Below are 25,832 nucleotides of genomic sequence, written 5' to 3'. Positions count from 1 at the left end.
AAGTACTTTACACCCCTGGTCCAGTTGGTGGTTTGGCAAAATAGAACTCCTCACTGATTTCACCGTTCTCGATAACACACAAATGTGAGATGTGTTTTGATAGCTCTGTACAAAAAGGGAATGTTCAATACTCAGGGTTTGTCAGCCAGTCCAGGGTTCAGTACCACGAACACCTTCTCGCTCTAACCTCTCCTTACACAACTACCTCTCAAACTCCGTATAACACACTCTCTCCACGATCCCCGCTCCTTCCTCACCTTCACTCAACTCTTCTCTGACTCTGTCTCTCCTAGGGCTTTATGATAGGTGTGTCTTGTGTGTGTGTGACGGTTAACCTTCTGTAGTGTGGCAGTGAAAGGGTTAACCTTCTGTAGTGTGGTAGTGAAAGTATTGTCGCAGTGAAAGGGTTAACCCTTTGGTAGTGTGGTAGTGAAAGGGTTAACCTTCTGTATTGTCGCAGTGAAACAGTTAACCCTTTGGTAGTGTGGTAGTGAAAGGGTTATGCCGGGGTGTCAGGCTGATGCTGTGTCTCACCTGTGCAGGTGTACCAGGTCTGGATGAGGCCCCAGATGATGGCGCTGCACTTGTCACAGGTCTGTTTCACACTCTTGCTCTTCTCTTTGGAGAAGCGGTGCTCCAACAACACTCTCAGGTTGGGCTCATCCTCCTCTGGGTCCTGGAAGAAGGACAAAGGGAAGAGCAGTGAAGTAACACCGGGACACCGGTTTGTAAAAACAATGCAACATTATGGACCCATCTCAAACCCCTCCCTCTTTTCTTGATCCTCCAATCACAACTGTCCTCTTCTCACAATCTTTATCCAAGGGAAGAGACAGTTGAACTTGTGATTGGAGGATGAAGAAAAGCGGGCAGGTTTGAGGTGATTGTCTTGAATGAATTAAAGAGAGGTTATGTGGCCCAGAGAACCCCTTTACGATAAGACGCCCTGGGTTCTTCAGCAGCCAGTCGGGACCTCGGTGTAACGTCTCATCTGAAGGATGGACGGTTTTGTTACAGCTCTACGCTGTAACGCTATATAACATTTAGTAGTGTCATGTGTGCTTTTTATGGTCGAAAATGTAAATCACAGTAAACTAGTCCCGTAAAGAAGAGATGTGAACACAACAAGCCACTCTCTCCAGCACGATGACAGTGAGCGTTTCGACGGCCTTGTGAATGATTCATGGTGCCTCCATATAGAGGCTATATTCAGCTGATCAGGCTCTGTGCACAGAGGAGAGTCGTTCTGTATGCTCTTATTATTCAGGGCCTTAGTTGAAAGTAATTTAAATTTGGTTTTTAGCGTCACATGAATTAGGCTTCTCTATTCACATTACATTTGTCCTAGATTCAGCATTTTACAATTAAATGGTGCGTTTATATAGCGCTTTATCCAAAGTGCTTTACAATTTTGTTCCTCACATTCACCCATTCGTCTCACACACCGACGGCGGAGGCGACCATGCAAGGTGCCAACCTGCTCATCGGGAGCAATTAGGGGTTAAGTGTCTTGTTCAAGGACACCACATCCCTCAAAATAGATCGCATCTCTCATAACCACATTGAAAACTAATCAAAAACCAAAATAGTACAGATGGCTTGAATTTTGTCAATCTGAACCCAAGCCAAATCATTCTAGTCATCAGAAATAGGAGCTATTTGTGTAACCTTTTTTTTTGCATTTATTTGTGTACATCTCACACTATTTGTGTACACATGTTTTTACACATTCACACACATTTGTAAACATAATTTTACTGGGTTGACAAGAAGTATGTCTTTAATGTGAGCCCGTACAATACCTACTACACATTCCAGTTCTTAACCCTTTCACTGCCACACGGCAGAAGGTTAACCCTTTACTATCACACAACCGACGGTCGCCAAGGGTTAACAACATGCTGTCGTGTGGCAGTGAAAGGGTTAACTTTATGCGAATTGTCACAGTGAAAGGGTTAACCGTTTTGGTAGGGCGGCAGTGAAAGGGTTAAACGTTCTGCTTTTTCCCCCAAACCTGAACACATTATTGGGCATTATATTATTAGTGGACTAAGAATTGCATAAATGAGGGACAGTCCTACTGGAGACACAATAGAGCTACAACTCCACCTTCACTGCTCTTCCTACACCCCCCCCCCCCCCCCTGTACATCACTGCCCTTCCTACAGTCCCCCCCCCCCCCCGTGCTCACCTTCAGCTCTTGCAGCTTGAGACGCAGGTGGATCAGCTTCACCACGGTGTCCTTCTGTCTCTCAGAGTGTTCTGGCAGCTCCTGGATCAGCCTCTTACACTCCTCTATGGCCAGCTTCAGCTGCTCAATGTCTGACGCTACAAACGAAGCCTGTCACAAACATTTACAGGAGCTTTACAAACGCACTCAGGTATGTGACACGTCTGGGCATTATTTCAGAATCAGAATTAGAAAGGTCTTTATTGCCAATTCTTTATTTATCTACACATACAAGGAATTTGATTTGGTCGTTTGGTGCGACATTAACACTTCCAGTGCCACTTGTTAACATGGTAAAGCATGGTTAAATGCCACCACCCACTTCAATGATAGCATTGTGAACGCATAATCTCTGTCTTAAATTATGGTTATGTGTCTAATCTGCCCGTCGTTTATCATAGACTTGTTTGCAGTCAACATTGTCGAGACGGATTGTTTTTTTTTTTAATCGCTTCATTTCCGTTTTATAGCATTTTGAAAAGCCCTCGTTTTAAAGGAAAATATAAAGATTCCATGATAAACGGCATTTACTGGAATATTCTGGCATACACAAAAACGTTGTAATTTTTCGGCCTATTTATGAATAGTTTTCAAATAAACGCTAGATTATCGATAGTATATGTGTACTTATGCACGCTATAGAGGCGATCTGAAAAATCGATTCTCTCATTTCCTCATCAGCGATCACAGCCACACACACATACACATGCATAGGGCAAACGCTGATATATAGGTGAAATTAGCTCTGACTATCCTAAGACTGGTCAAATAAATTCCTTACCTCAGATCAGATGTTATCCAAAAAGATTATTCCAATTCCTGATCGCCATTCCAAATATCGATCACGCTTATTGATTACAGTGTTGGGTACTGTAAATACATAATCCACGTGTTTTCCGGGCCGGCAATCACAATGGATTCTTCAGTTGGCCTTGACGGAAAAGTAACACGAGGAGGCTGGACCGCCCCCCCCCTTCGTCAGTCTAAAGTAATGGGGTGCAGTTACACAGGGAGATACGATAGGGGGCGGTATCTTCCCAATTGAGCTCAGAGAGAGTCTGCAACACTAACCTGAGGCTCGATTGATGAAATATGAATTCAAATCGCCAATAAAAAGAAATACGACAAACAAACGCTATATAGTGTTGGCGGGCACTCAACGGTCGGCATGAACTAACGACAAAACGCGTGGGTGGCATCCAAAATGTTAACGCACAGACAATTAACACATTCTGTGCCACGCACTTTGCCCATCTTATACCACTCTCTGCCAGTGCTGTAAGCCTATGGAGTCGCTCACCTTCTTTGCAGGGTTATAACTTTTTAAATATTATAGCTATATCGACATTACTATGGCCCATTCAACATCGGGTATCTATCGTTCCGGATGTGGGAACGTTATATTTTTCCATTCATACATTGTCGTGTTAGTACCGTCGTGAATATAAGTATGTTTTTGGAGTGTATAGCAGTAATTCATGCGAGTTATAGGCCCTGACGCATATTACACATAATCGATTGGCGTTTCGTTCCTATACACGCTATATTAAAAAATTCAAATGCATATGCTCGGTATACATTATGCTCCATCATGCGTGAAGGAAAGGGGGGGGGGGGTCGTTTATGATTCCTTGATTGTCAGTAACGGCTTTCCTTAGTAAGACATCATACGTTGAGCAGATGGATTGCAATTAAATAAATGGACAATCGAGCTGGAATTAATGTTAGATTCCTCTTACCTGTGGCCGATGCGTCTGGTGAAAAAGAATTCCAATTATTTGATGTCGATCTGCTATATCCATTTTCCGTTTGTATGACGCAATAAATGCTGAAAGCATATTGATTCTTGCGTCTCGAAAGCCATCAAATGCACTTGAGTGTTTGTCTTGATCAACATAACAAAATATCTCTGCCGGAGGATTTCCCCCGATGCACATCCGGTTTAGAGTGGAGTGCAACTCGCCCGAAATCCACCAGGCGGCGGTATTGAGGCGTTGAAATATCAGACAGGGTCCAGCTGGCTCCCGGAGCCTTCCTGGATGAATTATGAATGCCAATAGCGAATAAAGGAAATAACGATCATAAAAACGAGTAAACTCGTTGTTGGCGTTATTCGATTGGCGGGCAATAATGAATAAACTCGTTTTTGGCGCAAGATGTGTTAACACTTTCAATGCCCAAAACGTGATAAGACGTTTTATCAGCCCAATGCCTGAATGCCCACGACGTTTATTAGCGTTTATTTTTTTTATTAGTGATCTGAATTCATATTTCATCAACCGAGTCTCCCGTTGGTATGCAGCCCCTGTAGGAGCTCAGATGTGAAAAAACCGCCCCCTATCGTCTCCCAGATGGTAATGCACCCTTTTGGAATGGACTCAATGAAAATGGATGAGAAAAGAAAAATCCGGAATCCACATTTTACTTAACCCGAGCCGATCGGATTCATTGTGGAGCCTCAGAACAGCGTGGAATACATATGTACAGTATGTAGCGTTGGATCAATAAAAGCGATCGATTTTTGGAATGGCGATCAGGAATTGGAATGATCTTTTTGGAGAACATCTGATCTGAGGTAAGGAATCTATTTCACAAGTCTTGGGATAATCAGAGTTGTATTCGCTGAGATCTCAGCGTTCGCCCTATGTGTGTATGTGTGTGTGTGTGGGCGATCGCTTTGAGGAAATCAGAGAATAAATTTTTCAGATCGCCTATATAGCGTGCATATGTACACATATACTATCGATAATCTAGCGTTTATTTGAAAACGATTCATAAATAGGCCGAAAGGGCGATTATCATGGAATATTTATATTTTCCTTGAAAACGAGGGCTTTTCAAAATGCTATAAAACAAAAATGAACCGATAAAAAAACAATCCGCTTCGACAATGTTGACTGGAAAACGAGTCATTGATAAGCGACGGGCAGATTAGACACATAGCCATAATTTAAAACATAGATTAGGCGTTATTAACGCTAACATTGAAGTGGATGGTGGGCATTCAAGCGGTAAATCAAGATTAAGCTTGGGCTCTGAAAGTGTTAAGGTAGAATAAAATAAAATGGAATATAAACTAAATAAAAATATTATATAATTATAAAATAAAATAGGATAGGCCAGGGCTGTACAATTGTGCACAATGTGGTGGAGTATAAACACTAATTTAAGCGATGAGCTACATGGTACATGGGAGAATAATGGTTGTTACTTACCACAGGCCTTGAAAAGTGGTCCTCAGCTAGACCCAGATCCATGGTTCGATCTGAGTTCTGGGTTCTGGTCTCGGAGAAGAAAAGTTCTGGTCTCACCTCTAAGGGAAGGAGAGCACAGCGTAAGCCTAGTTTTTATTGCCATCATACATGCTGTACTCTTGACAAGGCGTGTACAGTTCAGTCCAACACGTGACTCCACTCTGCACGCTCCTGCACTTCAGTCATTAAGACCTGTTCAAAGGAAGGGTCAGGGGTTTCAGAAGCCTATCCTAATCAATCAAGCACCTCTCTTTAGAATGTTCAAGAGTTGTCAGACCGGTCTGTTTTTGGTTCTGAGAAACTGTTGCCAGCCTGGCCCGCACCAGGGTTGTGGTTTTACTAGTGGCACGCATGTGGCGTGCAAGGCAAGCTTACACTGGTGTAATTTTCTACACACAATTGAACCATTATTAAACCATCACAAAATCTACACTGCAGCAAGATTAAAGTACCCTGCATCACAAAGGAAAACATTTCACTTGCATTGTTCAATGTTTCCTTCTTGTTTTGAACCTGGCCGTGAACTAGTTCTACTTTTCCATTTCATTAAGCATTACTTTTTTTATGTAGCCCAGTTGTGTTGCGCTGTGTCTCTCCGTCAAGGAGGTTATGTTTTCACCCAATACCCAGAGATGTGGCTCCTCGTGGCAAATTTGCCATATGGACCTACAAGGTCCTCCATATTGGATTTTCTGGCATTTCAATTTATTATTATAATTTTTTGGGCCGTTCACTTGATTCTCACAGAATTTGCGGTGTGGCATCTAGGAACAACCATCTTTAAATGTATGATTATGCATAAACGCAGGAAATTATGTGCTTTGTCCAATTTGCACCAAACTTGACAAATATGTTTGCCCTACTAGAGCGAGGGGCGTTTTGAGTCATTTGGCCTCATGGTGGGGCTATTCTCACAAAACTAAAAACATGAACTCAACAGCTTATCTGATCACAATGATATTTAGATTAGATTAGATTCAAATGTATTGTCATTATACAGCACAGACACAGTACAACAAGGATAAGTTGGCATCTAACCAGAGTGCAAATGTAACAGTAAAGCACAATAGCAATATACAATATACAGGTGAGTACAACTGGAGTATAATAAATGAGTACTACGGAGTAATAATGCTAATCAGATGTATGTACAGTGTTATAGTATTATTATGTACAGTGATAAAGGTATAGAGACACTATGGTAGTATATATGTATAGTAAATATAAATATATATATACTGTATATACAGCATTATTGTACATGCTATCATACAGAGTTATATGGGTAGACCATAGTTTGAGGTAGGTAGTTATATGTCTAGATCTATATGAATTGAAAATGGGGGACCCTGATGGAAACAAGACAAACGTCTTTCTCAGGTCTGCATCCCCTTAACAATTAAAATTGTATGTATTGAGCCGTACTGTATTGTACCCATTCTGCAATCTGTTAAATAAAGTTTTCATTCATTCATTCATTCATGGCAGTGAAGGCAGTAGGCAGGTATAAACTGAATATAGGCAACAGAGTTCAGAGTTCACTATGGGCAACAGAGCCTACAGTATAGGCAATGGGGTTCAGAGTTTATACGATATGGGGGTGGGGCTGTCCCCTCTGATCTAGGATCAGCTTTCCTTCCTCAAATCGGATTTACATTCATGTTTATTGATGTAGGTGAATGGAAAATGCTAAAAGGATTAGCGCCATACTCTGGGAGGTCTAGTTAAATAAAAACACAGATTTTGGTGACAGATTTCTAACATAATTTGCTAGTTAGTCGATTAGTCAAGCTTTCTAACCAAGTAGGGTCTATTTGACATAATTTGGTAGTTTATAACAAAACATTTTAGCAATTGAATGGAAAAATAAAATGGCACATGAGCTGAAAGGGAACCGTGATCTGACCACGCCCCCACGCTCAAGAGACATGGTGTGAGCTACCAGATGAGCTGATTTTCAGATGGATTATATAATAGTTATGTTTTTTTAAGCATTCAAATTTGGCTGGGTGGTTATTAACACATTTCTCTATGGTATGACAAGCTCAGAACACATATCTATTCTTGCCTTTACTCAGACTAAGTCACTTACTGACCCAAAGGGGTCAACTACATCACACATTTTTTCCATGCCCTAGTTGTGGAAAACTTCAAAAGTGCACCAACTAAACTAAAGCAGATAGAAGGACCACCATCTAATAATGACTGAGCTAGGAGTTGCATTAAGTCTAAATAACATCAAATACAAATTACTTCCTCTAGATCGGAAGCGTGTAAAAAAGAAAATAAAACTATTTGAGCGGTTATTCAAAATCCTGGTCTCTGTCAAAAGTCACCCTACCTAGCCATGGCAGAAGGACTAGGCTTGTTAATTTTTAATCAAGCTGGTGGAGTGAATCCAGCTGGTCTCGCCTCGACTACTGCAATCAATGCACTGCTTGCTGGTCTACCGACCACTGACACCAAGCCTCTTCAACTCATTCAGAACGCAGCCGCCTGCCTGATCTCCAACCTACCGAAGTCAGCCCATGTCACCCCACTTGGGGACCTGCACTGACTCCCCATCGCCGCACAAATTCGCTTCAAGGCCCTCGACCTGGCATATCGTGCGGCGAAGGGAACGGCTCCCGCCTACCTCCGGTCAATGGTCTCTAACTACACACCCTCAAGACCCCTCAGCTCTACATCCTCTGCCTCCGGCCTCCTCAGCCCCACTGCTATCCGAGCACCGGGAGGGGTCATCAAAGAGAAGCAGCCTATTCTCAGTCCTTGCCCCACAATGGTGGAACGAACTTCCCACCACAGTTAGGACAGCCGAAACACGCCCAATCATTCGCCGTCGACTAAAGACACACTTCAATATCTGAAATTTTATTGAAATGACTGTCCTCTACTGTCATGCACTCTTCCTAATATACTAACATACATTCGACACTGCAGCACTCAAGTTTGAACACTTTTATGAACATTGTTACTCAGCTGATAAGAGTTGTCCCCTTCCTGCTGATATCGTACAAAACTTGTAAGTGGCTTTGGATAAAAGCGTCAGCTAAATGACATCATGTAATGTAATGTAAATGACATCATGTAATGTAATGTCATCATGTAATGTAATGTAAATGACATCATGTAATGTAATGTCATCATGTAATGTAATGTAAATGTTAGTAGGACAAAATGGAGGCCCCGCCCAGCAGCGCCAATTTAAATGAGATTTTGAGTGCTTCTTCAAAAGGTGTTTGTCATGAACTCAATGATTTGATCCTGTTGTTCGCTTCCCACACCCGGTGACCATCTGCCGCATGTCTTCCCTACCTCTCCTCCCGTTTCTCCCTCTCTCCTCTGTCGGTCCTGCGTGGCCAGAAAAAGCTGTAAAATGCTAATAAAAGATAATTTTAATTATTATGGTGGATGTTTTGAGAAAAGAGAACCACCATTCAAATGACCTGGAGACTGAATTGAATTAGTGGCAACAAAGTTGAACAAAGCACTAGGGATGTCCGATATTATCGGCCTACCGATATTATCGGCCGATATCGGCATTAAAATGTGATATCGGAAAATATCGGTATCGGTTTTCCAATTTTTTTTTTTTTTTACATTTATATAACCTTTATTTACCCAGGCAAGCAAGTAAGAACAAATTCTGATTTAATTTATTGTCAAAAGTATGCATAATGTTGTGTTAATTCCACAACAAGAGATATGTAATGTTAATTACCTGAAATTATTCCGTTTTTGGGGGGGGGAAACCCTGCATATATCGGTATCGGTTGATATCGGTATCGGAAAATTAAGAGTTGGACAATATCGGTATAGGTAAAAAAGCCAATATCAAGCATCCGTACAAAGCACCCTATGTACGTTTACTTGGCCAAGGTGACCTGACCTCCAAACTATACTGCTAGCTAAGGTGAGCAATGAGGACAGTACATCAATGGATTTACTCCCACAGTAGCTACAGTACATCAATGGATTTACTCCCACAGTAGCTACAGTACATCAATGGATTTACTCCCACAGTAGCTACAGTACATCAATGGATTTACTCCCACAGTAGCTACTAGGGGTGTAACGGTACACAAAAACCACGGTACGGTACACAAAAACCACGGTACGGTACGTACCTCGGTTTTGAAGTCACGGTTCGGTACGGGTTTTCGGTACAGTGGGGGAAAGTTTGGCTTTCCATGTTCCACTCAGGGGTGATGTTGTGTGCAGTAACTAATTGTACTTGTAGGGCTGTCTATATTGAAATTTATAATAGACTTGTAAAAAACTAAAACAAAAAAATTATTATATTAGATTGTGAAAAAAACAGCCCCCGGTGGGCTGTCGTTAGTGGTTAACATACCGTTGTATTCGTTCGGTACACAGCCGTTTGGTTCGGTACGGTACACACTGAAACGGTTCGGTGCGGATACGTGTACCTTTACACCCCTAGTAGCTACAGTATATCAATGGATTTACTCCCACAGTAGCTGTGGATGGATTGGGCAAGTAGCCCAAATAGCTTCCTTGTGAACCAAGAACTGTAGTGAAACAGACACAGAAAGTCCACTAAATGGCTACATTAACATCAGAATCAATGACATAACAAATGACAAATTATTTAAAATAGGATTTGCATTATCAATGGATTTACTTCCACAGTAGCTACAGCATATAAATGGATTTACTCCCAAAGTAGCTACAGTAGATCAATGGATTTACTCCCACAGTAGCTACAGTATATCAATGGATTTACTCCCACAGTAGCTACAGTATATCAATGGATTTACTCCCACAGATCTGGTTCAAAACTATGGTTCACTCTATTAGCAAGTAGCCCAATGAATAGCTTCCTTGTGAAGCAATAACTGTAGTGAAACAGACACAGAAAGTCCACTAAATGGCTACATTAACATCAGAACCAATGACATAACAAATGACAAATAATTTAAAATATGATTTGCATTTACACCTAAAACACAACCAGAAAAAACTATTTCAAACACAAACAACACAGTGCTCAACTACTCATCCTCAAAACTAGCTTCATGAAGGACAGAGCAGACCAATACTCATACCTGCATACGCCTCAGAACACAACATGCTGAGGGCTCAAGCTTCTGAGCACCAGCCAGAGAGAGTGAACTAGACTAGACCTACATGTGGGCTGGACCCACTTGTCAATATCATTGTGTTTGGAAGAAAATGGTCTTTTGGTTCCAAAATAGGAAGTGTTCTGTATATTATCACAGCCCCTCCTACTGTATGGTCATGCCTCTCAGTTCCTCTGGTTTGTCAAGGCACTTCACAATAATGGAACCCTTGCACTGAAGAACCATATATGTCCATTTTGTACAGCCTATGTATTTGCAGCTGTGGAGTTAATCTAGATCACTTGGAGTGTGAATGTGATATATATCACAAGAAACTACTCAACCTCTACTGTATTTAACTATGAGTGAACACAGCACTCTAACTTACCATCTGTACATATTATTATCTAAAGATGGTACATTTATTTTACTTTATTATTATTATTATTATTATTATTATTAGTGCTGTCAGGCGATTAAAAAAATTTATCTAATTAATTCACATTTTAATCACAACCATTTTAGGCCTGATATTTTATATTCTATAATCATATTTTAAATTGCATGTGTCCGGATGGCATAATTCAGTACTGTATCTACAAAACCTTCTGTTTAATCATCTTCCCTTTATTCATTTGCTTAGATTTTTCAGATCTGGTAAATTTTAGCACAGTGTTATTCAGTCAAAAACAATTAAATAAAAAAAATAATTGAATTGATATTCTCATTTGGTTCATTACAATTTACTTAAGCCTACACAGACACAGTATTTCTGACACTGGGAATACATTCCCCGAGATCCATAGATGTCCCTATAGAATCAGATACCAAGAACATGCAAATACTTTATTACAGTACTGAAACTCTACTGTCTTTAACTATGAGTGAAAACAACACTAACTTACCATCTTTAGATAATAAAGTACTGAACCTCAACTGTCTTTAACTATGAGTGAAAACAACACTAACTTACCATCTTTAGATAATAAAGTACTGAACCTCAACTGTCTTTAACTATGAGTGAACACAACACTAACTTACCATATTTAGATAAAGTACTGAACCTCAACTGTCTTTAACTATGAGTGAACACAACACTAACTTACCATATTTAGATAAAGTACTGAACCTCAACTGTCTTTAACTATGAGTGAACACAACACTAACTTACCATATTTAGATAAAGTACTGAATCTCAACTGTCTTTAACTATGAGTGAACACAACACTAACTTACCATATTTAGATAAAGTACTGAATCTCAACTGTCTTTAACTATGAGTGAACACACAACACTATGGTTCTTTGTCTGAGGTACTCAATTGTGGCTGGAGTAGGGATTTTTTGTCTCCAAGGCTGTTTCATTAGTTGTAACCCTTTCACTACAGGTTAACCTTTCACTACCACACTACAGAAGGTTAACCTTTCACGAACACACTACAGAAGGTTAATCCTTTCACTAGCACACTACAGAAGGTTAACCTTTCACTACCACTACAGAAGGTTAACCTTGCACTACCACACTACAAAGGGTTAACCCTTTCACTACCACACTACAGACAGTTAACCTTTCACTACCACACTACAGAAGGTTAACTTTTCACTACCACACTACAAAGAGTTAATATTTAACTACAGAAGGTTAACCCTTTCACTACCAAACTACAGAAGGTTAACCTTTCACTACAAAGGGTTAACCTTTCACTACCACACTACAAAGGGTTAACATGCCCTCGTTGACTTTCCCTTGGGGGAATCCCAGCTGCCACCTTAACTGTTCCATTACTCTGGAAAAACTCAACTTTGTGAAATCAACATTTCAGGCAGTGGTAGCAAGTCAACACTGATGTACACTCACACAGGCACATTTTTAGACAGAATGAGTTGTATTTTATTATTGCATTGTTCATAAACTGTAAAAGTGTAGAGGAGTGAATAGCTGGTCATACTGCATTAAAAAAAAACTGAAGTAAATGAAGTGATTCTTCATCTTCATCACTGAGGCTCATATACATGATGCCAGTTCAAAGCCAGCAGTAGAGTAACGTCAATGACCCACTGACCTGTGGGCAACCGCACCTGCTGTCAGAGCTGAGAAAACAGCGGAATAGGACACAACAGGATGAGCCTCTTGACAATCTACTACCGTAAGCAATTGTTTTGATATTTATAAGATAGCGTTTGTTATAAGGGTTGCATTTGCTAACGGGATAGATAGATAATCAGTTAAAGTGGGCTCACGTTAGCATTAACATGCTTCTGAAAGCTAGAGATAATGTAACAGGGGACTACTGTCAATGATTCATATGGGCTTCTAACAATTAGTATAACATTGCTGCACTTGCGTGTGTGTGTGTGTGTGTACACACATGTTTGAGAGAGAGAGAGAGAGAGAGAGAGAGAGAGAGAGAGAGAGAGAGAGCGAGAGAGAGCGAGAGAGAGCGAGAGAGAGAGCCAGAGAGAGCGAGAGAGAGCGAGAGAGAGAGAGAGAGAGAGAGAGAGAGAGAGAGAGAGAGAGAGAGAGAGAGAGAGAGAGAGAGAGAGAGAGAAAGAGCGTGCAACGTTATTATATTTATTGTGTTTGATCTCTTATATTGGCTATTGGGGGTATTTTTTTACTTTTCCACTGCGGACTGTGTGTAACGCACCCCAGCCAGCCACCACCAGAAGTAACCTAAGAACCTACAGTAACACACCCCAGCCAGCCACCACCACAAATAACCTAAGAACCTAACGCACCCCAGCCAGCCACCACCACAAATAACCTAATAACCTAACACACCCCAGCCAGCCACCACCACAATAACCTAAGAAGAACCTAACGCACCCCGGCCAGCCACCACCACAAATAACCTAAGAACCTAATGCACCCCGGCCAGCCACCACCACAAATAACCTAACGCACCCCAGCCAGCCACCACCACAAATAACCTAAGAACCTAACACACCCCGGCCAGCCACCACCACAAATAACCTAATAACCTAACACACCCCAGCCAGCCACCACCACAATAACCTAAGAAGAACCTAACGCACCCCGGCCAGCCACCACCACAAATAACCTAAGAACCTAATGCACCCCGGCCAGCCACCACCACAAATAACCTAACGCACCCCAGCCAGCCACCACCACAAATAACCTAAGAACCTAACACACCCCGGCCAGCCACCACCACAAATAACCTAATAACCTAACACACCCCGGCCAGCCACCACCACAAATAACCTAAGAAGAACCTAACACACCCCGGCCAGCCACCACCACAAATAACCTAAGAAGAACCTAATGCACCCCGGCCAGCCACCACCACAAATAACCTAAGAAGAACCTAACGCACCCCAGCCAGCCACCACCACAAATAACCTAAGAAGAACCTAACGCACCCCAGCCAGCCACCACCACAAATAACCTAAGAACCTAACGCACCCCGGCCAGCCACCACCACAAATAACCTAAGAACCTAACGCACCCCGGCCAGCCACCACCACAAATAACCTGAGAACCTAAGAACCTAACGCACCCGGCCAGCCACCACTATGAATAACTTAAGAACTAGTGGGGAACACTGTCTTTACGTCCATATCAGGTGAACCATGTAGGAATTATAGCCCTTTTCATACATAGTACCCCCATTCTAGGGGACCAAAAGTAATTGTACACAAAACAAACTTAAATAAAGAAATGTTTGCTGTTAAACATATTTGTCATCATCTTATCCAGGCACTGGTTCCATGTTTCTTGTTGATAAAAGTAATACAAATCAAGCTATGTTGTTATCGGTGAGATGGCATTTCTGACTTTTACACAGGGCAGACATATAGTAATGCCCTCTGCCACCAGTTCGCTTGGCCGCTGTGCGGGGCTTTGCAATGAGCTTGTGTGCAATGCATCCTGGTACTTGTAGGCACTGCCAGCACAGCTCTGCTCAGCTCTGTAAGTGGGCAAATGGAGATGTCTTTGTCAATAGCACTGAGGAATGTATTGCTTCAATGGCCTATATTTACCATCAACACTGATGAAACGGAAAACTTCTGCCATAAAAACATATATCAGGGATGTGATTGCGCCTTAATAAAAAAACCTGAACATTTTCTAAACAATCTTTTTTTCTTATAAACACTCCATTTGAATGAATGAACACATTTTATTTGTATAGATTGAACTGTTCACAGGGAAGAGGAAGGTGGGAGAGGAAAGGGACAAAGAAAATTAATCAAATATCTCAGTGTCCCCTTAAAAAAATTAAAGGGGGTCATCTTGACCCCTCCCAAGTCATCCTGGCTCAAACACTAACATTAGGGTCTTATCTTTTCTTCTTTGCAACCAGATTGTGCAACACCTGTAACCGCCTCCTCTGGAAGTCTTGCCTACTGTGAAGGGCTGCAGTTGGACTAATGGACTCTTTTGCTTTTCTTTTGCTCTCAGGTTGATTTTGAGAATGAAGGTGGTGACATTTCTCCATCTCAGCTTCTTGATTATGTCTAGGTTGGCTTCTATACCTCATGCTTGAGAGAGTTTGATGTTTCTACAGAGCTTCACATTAACTGGACAATGCTTGCTCTCCCTTGAGTAGTGTTGAGTGGCAGACTGCTGCACTGCTTGCAAGTAACCTTCCCTGGTTGGTCAGTTTTACCGATAGCCAATGAAAATCTGTTATGCAAGAATAGCAGATCTGATAAATGTTGCTTTCGCGTTTCGCTTAGACCAGGTGGAAAAATAATCAAAACATACATAAAGCTCAATATTATATAAAAAAATTCAATAATATATATATATATTTTTTACAAATTCCTTTTTATATATATATATATATATATATATATATATATATATATATATATATATATATATATATATATATCCCCCCCCCCCCCCCCACGGATAAATCACATCCCTGATATATACAACGTTTGTTTCATCTAATAATATGTATTTTCTTCAGTCTGTTCATCTCACTTCAATGATAAACAAATATATATAGAGAGAGAGAGAGAGAGAGATCAGAGAAATTATTTGCAAGATTATTGGAAATTGTTTCATTATAAAATTTTGCACTTTTTGCTCAAGGTCCATCTATTTCTTGCTAAACTGCTAAAGTGTACAGTTGTTAACTAGCCAAAGTTAAGTTGCGGTATAGGAGATGAAAATGTGAAAATAACCTAAAAGAGGCCAGTTTGCTTCTGTAATAAGCCGTCTGGATGGGGACCTCTGGAATGCTTACCATGGTGTGGGGGAGTCTTGCCCGGTGGAGGACCATCCTCCTCCTCTCCGCGGTCGAAGGGGTTGAGGCGGGCGTGGCGAGAACTGGTATGTTTCTCATTGTACTCCATTTCAACAGCTACATCTATCAGCACCAGGAAAAAAATATCACATTATTGTCTCTCCATATGGAAAAGCAGCACCAACATCTGCTCTGCAAGGAACCTTTTGCCTCGCTAGCTAATGTAATGAAGCACCACCATGTATAATGGCAGAGCTCATGTACTAAGAGAATAGTCAGGCAATCCGGATGCTCAATGACTCTATGCAACACTAACCGATCCATCTACATTCATTGCACACACATCCACACACTCACTTTAACATTCACTTTAAACACTTTCAACACTACACCATATTTGTATCTATTTATTACAAAAAGATTTGCATGACATCCCTACATCATTCTTGCATTTTAAAAAGCTTGCATTTGTACTTCACTTTGTACTTTAGTTTGTATATTTTGTATAGTGTTTAGCCTTTATTATTTTTATTTTGTACTGTATGAAGCAGAACCAAGCATTTCAATGTAATGTGCATGTACTGTATATGTGACAAATAAAACAAAACTTGAACTCCTAGTGTTAGCAATCTCCAGAGCTTTGAGTTCTTTAAGTTCAAGTTTCAAGTTTGTTAATTATTTGTCAAAAAAAATTATAAATGTCAACAAAATACAGAATACTTTATGATGAAATGCTTGTTTCTGTATGAGCCCCTGAGTGTGCTACATACAGTAAAAAAAAAAGTAAGTAAAAAAAAGTCATTAAGACGTAAGTCAAAAGTAAGTACTTTGTTCAGTCAATATACCTATACAATATACAATACAGAGTAAAATTAGTAACAGTGAGGTACAATGCAGAAATGAGATGAGGTACAAAACTTAGGGTATGGTGCAAAGCAAATGAGGTATGAATGTAGTGCAAATCTCTTTAATAATAGATACGTGTCTAAAGTGAGTAAAGTGAGTGGTCAGGTGAGTGTTTGTTTAAAGTGAGTGTGTACATGTGGATGTGTGTGCAGTGAGTGTAGATGATGGGTTGTTACATAGTGTCATTGTCATTGAGCATCCTGATGGCCTAAGCTCCTTCTGAGTCTCTCTGTACTGGCCATGAGACTCCGGTAGTGCTTGCCTGACCACTAGGGATGGGTATCGTTAGGATTTTATCGATACTACTACTCTTATCGATACTGCTTAACGGTTCGGTACTTTATCGATACTCTTATCGGTTCTTTTTGATTATTTCTTTATGATTTTTATATTTGCAGTTGAGAGCATTGGTCATCTCCCTACAGTAAAGATTAGAAATGATTGAATTATTGTACATTTGTGTGGAGTGGTGGGAATAGCTGCTTCAATAATAACTTATAACAACAACAAACAAGTTAGACAACTATGTATACAAAAGAAAACGATATACACTGAATGATTAGTTGTTACCTAAAGTCCTTGGACTCCACTGTAGAGAACGGGTGCAGGCCTTTGACAACAAACTGGGTCACAGCCCTGTGACACTCGTTCACCCTATCCTCTGTCATCCTTCCTCTAGCTCAGGGGTGCCCAACCGTTTTTGAACCAAGATCTACTTTTTAATTTACCACCTAGCCGAGAGCTACCAGCCAAAATTGTATATTGTAAGCAGTCATTTGAGGCTTTATAAAAGCAGCATAATGAACACAAATCTGTCAGTGCCGAGTCCGACCTCATCTTAAATAACAAACAGCATTGCTTGTTGTAGTTAACAAGGAGAGGCAGAGTTGATTTTGCAAAAAAAAAAAAAAAAAAAAAAAAAAAAAAAAAAAATAATAATAATCTAATTTTATTAATCGAGATCTACTTGAAATCAGCCCGCGATCGACTGGTTGGGCACCACTGCGTCTAGCTGCTAGGGAGAAAGGACTTTGGGTGGTGGAGGTAGAGGGAGGATGTGTGGTGGCCCTGGGCTCACTGGGCTGGGACATGGTGTCTGATGCCTCAGCTTGACGATCTATAAAAAGTTTTTAGATTGTAGTATTTGTAGCTAAACAATTATTTTGTTTATTAGCCTATTTGTAATAATTCGTTATTAGCCTAGGCAACTCCGTATCTTGGCTTACCGGCTGCAGTGGACGTGGATGCAGATGGAACACTGCGCGCAAGGCAGTCGAATACGGCGCATTTCTGCACAGTGCACACTAATATCATGTTTTGCCAACAGATGTTTTGATAAATTGCTCGTATTGCCACCCTTACTGGCAAATGTTTTGTTGCACTTGTGGCAACGTGCGTTGTCGGCATCGACTCTTGTAAAGTATATCCATACTTTCGAGCGCTTCGCTCTCTCCGCCATGACGAGTGCATGCAGAGGCAGAGCTGTCTGTGTGCAGTGCGCTTCAGCACGGAGACAGCACCTTCGTTAAGAAGTACCCGTATGTGTATGACTATCGCGACTCGCGAGGAGTGTGTGTAATAATAATGGCTCGCTGGAGAGATCGTTCGCAACTTTTAAATAATAATAATAATAATTTCTCTAGAGTATCGATAGCAGTACCGATGACGTCGAAGCTTATAAATACTCCGGTCTTTTCTAATATAGTACCGGTTCCCGTTTAGAACCGGGGTCCGGGGGTCATCCCTACTGACCACAGCAGTTCAAAGAGGCAGTTGTTTGGGTGACTAGAGTCTTTGATTATTCTCTTAGCCTTGGCCCTGCAACGCTTGTTATAAATGTCCTGGAGAGTGGGAAGCCCACCTCCAATTGTGCATTCGGCTGAACGGGCCGCTCTCTGTAGTCTGCTGCGGTCTTGTGCGGTGCTATTCCCAAACCAGGAGGTGATGTTACCCGTCAGGATGCTCTCTATTGTGCACGAGTAGAAGTTCTTGACGATCAGCTTAAGCTTTTCACGCTCGAGAGGCAGAGGTACAGTATTAGCCTCCCTTGACTTTTGTCCAAATATGAAAACTGTAAACAAAGTCCCCTCTGAAAGGAAACAAACTCAAAAGAGGGTCTGAGGTCACAGACTTGACCCCTTTAACCCTTTCACTGCTGCACTACCAAACGGTTAACCCTTTCACTGCGACAATACACAGAAGGTTAACCCTTTCACTGCCACACAACAGCAGGTTGTATGATAGTAAAGGGTTAACCTTCTGTAGTGTGGCAGTGAAATGGTTAAGCCCAGTGTTTCCCATTAAGCGCATGTCCATTGTATTGTGGTGTATTGTGTGTAGTGGTTAACATTGTCGCCTCACAGCTAGAAGGTCCAGGGTTCGATTCCCGCTTGGGGACCAGGTTTCCACGTTGCCAGGTACCCAGGTGGGGTATCTCCCGGGAATTTCTGTGTGGAGTTTGCATGTTCTCCCCTCCCGATAAGATAAACCCAATGGAAAAACATGCAGAACAGATCGCTAACGCTGTTGCGTTCCCTGACGAAGAAGGACAGGAGCACTTGGATTGGTCCCTGGGGCACGGCCGCACGCCGCAGCCCCTATCTGCTCCCGGCTGCCCTTGGGCTTGGGGGGAAGAACGACGGGATGGGTCAAGTGCAGAGACTTAATTTAATCTGCAACCCAAAAATTGCATGTGTGTGTTCCTGCGTGTGCCGCTCATTGCATGTGTGTGTCACTGCATGATGAATAAAGACTTCTTCAAAAAAGTCCAATTTATTTATTATATTTAAATGCAATGTGTGTATAAACATGTCAATCAATCAATCAATCAAATCCTTTATTTAACCAGATAAGCATCATTGAGATTAAAATCTCTTTTTCAAGAGCAATCTGGCCAAGCAAGGCAGCAGAAAGTTTCAACATAAAAAAGAACATCACAATAAAATACAGATAAAACATTCACAGCAAGATCCAATTTCAGGCAAGTTATCAAACAGGCAAATGATCAAACACAGTTGCACTGTCCGAGGGAACTGAGTTTGTAGGATTTTAAAATGGCTTTGAATTCTCCGAGGGTGACCAGTCCTGGTAATTTTAGGTCCTCCTGTATCTTGTTCCAGCATGAAGGAGCAGCATATTTAAAAGCCCTTTTTCCCAATTAATTCTTGTTTGATGATCAAGAGGCACCTTTTATTTGTTTTAAGTTTGGTGAAAAGGCAAGTTATTGCACTATTAATCCCAATAGGAACATTCATCTTTGTTTGATAAAGATTAACCTTTTATATATATATATATATATATATATATATATATAATATTAAGTGAAGATTGGTAAAAGTTAGGTTTGCACTTCAATCCCAATAGGGAAATTCATCTTGGTTTGATAATTTTTTTGTGTCAAATAAAAACAAAGCTTATTTGAATGATTTCCTTGGCGTTTCTAGTTTTCAAGAGAAAGAAAAAGATTAAAATCGTAAATCGGATGTGGTGTGAAAAAATCGGAGATTTTATTTTTAGGCCATATCGCCCAGCCTTAAATCCATGGTATCATGGTATTTCCATCATCTGCCATCACTGTACTGACAAAAAAATATATGTAAATGCTGTAATACTTTTTTGGAAAGAAATACAAATGTAGAAGTTATTTAGGGCGTTTTCACACTTGTAGTTAATTTGCTTTGTTCCGATTCAGGGAGACACAGGGACTATGATACAATGTTGCACTTGTCCCTTAGTTCGTATGTTTTCACACGGCTGTGTTAACAGCGGACCAAAACAAACGCACGCGCGAGCAAACTGTCACTCATTGGTCAGATTTTGGGGTGTCCATTCTCTTCGGTTCAAATAACAAACTCAGCAAGACCGACGGCTTCTCAGTTACAGTGGGTGACAATATTGTCACAAGGAAAGACGAAATTACCTACCTGGGTTCCATCCTAGAGGCAAATCTTTCCTGTGACAAAATGGCATCCAATGTAATAAAAAAAAGTCAACCAACGAACTAGATTCTTGTACCGGATCTCCTCTCTGGTAAACAAGAATACCCTGAAGACTCTGGCAGGAGCACTCATTCAAGGGTACTACGACTATGCTTGCACCTCATGGTACCAAAGCACCTCAAGGCGCTAAAAACAAGATTACAAACATCACAAAACAAACTGGTCAGACTACTACTTGACCTTACCCCCAGAACCCACCTCACCCCTGCCCACTTTGACAACCTAGGATGGCTTAGAGTAGACGACAGAGTACAGCAACTTGCAATGGGCCTGGTCTACAAGATACACTATACGACTAAGGTACCCATGTACATGTCAAAATACTTCCCAAAGGTCAGTGAATACCACAACCACTACACCAGAGGAAGCTCAACAAATCATGTTAAACCCAGATTCGGCTCAAACAAGGGACTAAACACGTTTTGCAATTATGCCACATCAATGTGGAACGCCCTACCCAAAGCTGTAAAGGAATGTGAATCCCTACCCACATTCAAAACCGCTCTTAAAGAGCACCTACGGGAGGCTGCAATTAGAAACTGGCCGTAAATGGCCAAACCCCCCACCACCTCCTAATAGACAGTCTCCTCCCCACCGCATGTATATATTCCCTCCCCGCCGTATGTATATTTCTCTCCCACCCACGCACCCCCTCCAAATGTACAGTCTCCTCTCCACCCCACCGTATGTATATTTCTCTCCCACCCACACACCCCCTCCTAATGTACAGTCCCCTCCCCTCCCCATCATATGTATATACTCTGTCAGGATCTATGGGTAACAGTACTGTATATTTGAATACCGTTTATGTCACAAATGTATCAGTACTAAATACCTGTATGTCCCTATGCCATAAATGTCATGTATGTTGTGTATGTCATAAATGTCGATATGAATTGAAAATGGGGGACCCTGATGTAAACAAGACAAACGTCTTTCTCAGGTCTGCATCCCCTTAACAATTGTGTGTATTGAGCCGTACTGTATTGTACCCATTCTGCAATCTGTTAAATGAAGTTTTTTCATTCATTCATTCACATTGAAATCGGGGAGGAGAGAGCAGGGGGAGCAAATGAATGAATGTGGATGAGAGCCGTGATGTAAATCGGCCGATTTAGTTCTGATCGATTAGGAATGGGTCGCGCCGTGTTCAGGAAACTCAGGCGCATAAAAGTCTATCGGATCATGTCTCCAGCACCCCCACAGCCGTAGCTGCAACCACTTACATCAAGGCTCTCATCCACATTCATTCATATGCTCCCCCCGCTCTCTCCTCCCCGATTTCAATGTAACGCGGAAGTGCAGTGGTATAGCTAACTTTACCGATCTAGCTGCCTAAAGACTACAAACTGATCCCGCCCACAATTCAATGCAAAAGCGCCATCATGCAACGCGTATACATACAGTACGGCAAGTGAGTCAAGTGTTGGTTTGTTAAGTCGATTGCATTCTCACAGCGTACAAGTCGCTTCGGGTTCGGTTGGAAGTGCGCCAAGACCACCCTCTCTAGGCGGTCTCGGCCCGCTTGTTTTGTTCCGCAACAGAATGCGATTGCTGTGTTCACATATGCCCAAATGAACCGAAATAGGGGGTAAACGCTCCAGGTTCCGGAACAATAGCTCCAAACGAGCTAGGTGTGAAAACGCCCTTAGTGTCTACTGTGCACTGGTTGCTTGAGAAGGGCTTGATTATGAAATCATGATATAATTGTATTTTTTGTGAGAAAGTGCCTGATGATGGCCGGGTAACAGTAAAGTTACTTCGTTGTACTGTACTTTTGCTGTATGATGACTATACATTTGACATCTATACATCTAATCTAATCTTCGAGCACCTACAGTATGGAGAGGTGCTTTTTTTTATTTGCTGGCAATGATACTGCATGTCACAAGTATACAGACTTGAAATGGTAACAACAGATGAGGTGCTCAAAAAACTGAGCGCCCTCCAACCTAACAAGGCCACGACAATATCCCCTCCAAATTCCTCAGAGACTCAGCAGCCACCATCACCCCAGTCATCACCCACATAATAAACCTCTCCATAAAACAGGGATACATACGTCCCAAAATACTTCAAAATTGCTAGAGTGACCCCCCTGCACAAAAATGCAGCAAATTATACCCAGGCAACTACCGCCCTGTTTCTATTCTTACCTCCATCTCGAACGTTATGGAGAAAATAGTCTACTAACAGGTCGAAAAGTACCTTGCGGAGAAAAACGAATATACGAATTCCAATCTGGCTTCGGGAACATCCCATTCCACTGACACATGCCTTCTCTATTTGAACGACCACATCAAACAAGAGGTGGACGCGGGCAAATACTGCGGCATGGTCAGTCATGCTCCAAAAGGCCTTCGACACTGTCAATCACTCTATTCTGATTGACAAGCTAAAAGCAATTGGTTTTGATAGTTCATCAGTGAGCTGGATGCAATCCTACCTGGAGGGGAGAGAACAGATGAGCTGTGGTGTTCCAAGGAAGCATACTAGGACCGTTACTGTTCCTAATTTATGCAAAATACATGTCATCAGCTTGTGACTGCAACTTATTCCTGTTCGCGGACGACTCAGCCCTGCCTGGTCTCTGACAGGGACAAGTTGCAGGTTGAAAAAGCCTTCAGAGAGAGATCAGGTGGCGTAGCGGTCAGGTGGCGTAGCGGAGATTGCGTTCGTCACCAACACCGGAGACGCTGGATTCGCCTGTTCGAATCCAGCTCACAGCTCCGGCGTTGTCACCAGCTTGGCTGGCCGTTCACACTAATACAATTGGCTGTATTAGAGGGTGGGAAAGCTGGCGGGGTGGGTCCGGGTCGTTGTAAACAGCGACTCCTACAGTTCGGTCGGGGCGCCTGCTCAGCGCGGATAGGATCTAATGGGGGTAGTGTGATCCTTCCACACGTTACACCCTCTCAGTGAGAGTCCGTGCTGCCAGGTGAAAAGAAGCGGTTGATTGGCTAGACGCTGGCCTGGGTAAAACGGAGTCCATTCTCTTTGGATCAAATAACAAACTCAGCAAGGCCAACGGCTTCTCTGTTACAGTGGGTGACAATATTGTCACGAGGAAAAATGAAATTACCTACCTGGGTTGCATCCTAGAGGCAAATATTTCCTGTGACAAAATGGCATCCAATGTAATCAAAAAGTCAACCAACGAACAAGACTCCTGTACCGGATCTCCTCTCTGGTAAACAAGAATACCCTGAAGACTCTGGCAGGGGCACTCATTCAAGGGTACTACGACTATGCGTGCACCTCATGGTACCAAAGCACCTCAAAGGCCCTAAAAACAAGTCTACAAACATCACAAAACAAACTGGTCAGACTACTGCTTGACCTGACTCCTAGAACCCACCTCACCCCTGCCCACTTTGACAACCTAGGATGGCTTAGAGACGACACAGATTACAGCAACTTGCAATGGGCCTGGTCTACAAGATACACCACTAAGGTACTACCCATGTACATGTCGAGGTACTTCCCAAAGGTCAGTGAATACCACAACTACAACACCAGAGGGAGTTCCACAAATCATGTGCAACCCAGATTCGGCTCAAACAAGGGACTAAACACGTTTAGCAATTATGCCACAACAATGTGGAACGCCCTACCCACAGCAGTAAAATAATGTGAATCCCTACTCTCCTTCAAAACCGCTCTCAAAGAGAACTAGGCTACGGGTGGCTGCAATTAAAAACTGGCCCAGCTAAATGTCCAACCCGACCCCCCACCCCTCCAATGTACAGTTTCTTCCCCTTCGAATGTACCATATATATATATTTCTTATGATCTCTTTCAGTACTGTATATTTGTATGTCTGGTATGTCATGAATGTCTTTTTCTGGTCTGCATTCCCTTAACAATTGTTTGTATTGAGCCGTACTGTATTGTACCCATTCTGCAATCTGTTAATAAAGTTTTCAATCAATCAATGGACTGTGATTTAGAATAACCTGGGTTCGTTACTCATTCATTCTTCACACTCGCTCCAATTCCACAATTGCAGATGTATTGAGATTTGGCGAATGCCTGTCAAACCGGTTTCTATCCATCTTCAATTTAGATCCAAGTGTGAATGAGGACTTACTGTGACCGCGTGACCAGACTGTTTTCTTGATAAGACAGCAAACTAAAAATAATGTCCTGGCTCTGACCTAATGCAGCTATGAATGAATGAATGAATGAATGAATGAATGAATGAATGAATGAATGAATGAATGAATGAATGAATGAATGAATGAATGAATGAATGAATGAATGAATGAATGAATGAATGAATGAATGAATGAATGAATGAATGAATGAATGAATGAATGAATGAATGAATGAATGAATGAATGAATGAATGAATGAATGAATGAATGAATGAATGAATGCATGAATGCATGAATGAATGAATGAATGAATGAATGAATGAATGAATGAATGAATGAATGAATGAATGAATGAATGAATGAATGAATGAAAACTTTATTTAACAGATTGCAGAATGGGTACAATACAGTACAGCTCAATACACACAATTATGCAGACCAGAGAAAGACGGTTTGTCTTGTTTACAACAGGGTCCCCCATTTTCAATTCATAGTGACATTTATGCCATACACAACATATATGACATGACATTTATGGCATAGGGACATACATGTATATAGTACTGTTACATTTGTGACATATACGATATGCAAATATACAGTACTGTTACCCATAGATCCTAACAGAGAATATGGGGAGGGGACTGTACATAAGGAGGGGTGGGTGGGTGGTGGGAGAGAAATGTAGGGTTAGGTTAATCCGATATGTGGACGTAATAATTATAAACTAACGTTAACGTAACGTTACGATATTTACATAAATGCACAGTAAGCAGTGTCCAAGTGCTCTATGAGAGACGCTGAAAACTGATGCTGAGTAAATGTCAACAAAGCTAACGTTAGCTAACTTGCCCAGGGGGATAACGTTAGGGTAGCTAGCTAGCTAAGCTAATATTAACTTACCCCGTTGTCGGCCTCAAACCAACAATCTTCTGATATAGTTCATGCACGTTCGTCCGTATATTAACGTTACATAAATGTGATGTGTTCGTACTGTAGTGTCGGCAATGCTAAAAAGAAAGCACTAGCTGGCTAGAGGTAC

The 25,832-nt window shown here is 41.6% G+C and overlaps 1 protein-coding gene across 1 annotated transcript in view; it reads right to left on the bottom strand.

The window, feature by feature from the left end:
- def8 (differentially expressed in FDCP 8 homolog) overlaps positions 1-25,832 on the bottom strand; it is a 53,134-nt gene extending 27,302 nt beyond the window's left edge. Inside the window, exons 1-5 of the mRNA XM_084337408.1 lie at positions 25,694-25,832; positions 15,790-15,912; positions 5,446-5,543; positions 2,192-2,341; positions 535-676 (exon numbers count right to left, since the gene is read on the bottom strand). Coding sequence (XP_084193534.1) covers positions 535-676; positions 2,192-2,341; positions 5,446-5,543; positions 15,790-15,898 — 499 coding nt within the window. The 5' untranslated portion in view covers positions 15,899-15,912; positions 25,694-25,832. The remainder of the gene's footprint in view (positions 1-534; positions 677-2,191; positions 2,342-5,445; positions 5,544-15,789; positions 15,913-25,693) is intronic.

The sequence above is a fragment of the Notolepis coatsorum genome (genome assembly GCF_963971535.1).
Source record: "Notolepis coatsorum genome assembly, chromosome: 20".
Taxonomy (NCBI): Eukaryota; Metazoa; Chordata; class Actinopteri; order Aulopiformes; family Paralepididae; genus Notolepis; species Notolepis coatsorum.
Note: the sequence above shows the minus strand (reverse complement) of the source record. Positions and strands in the feature narration are given on the sequence as shown.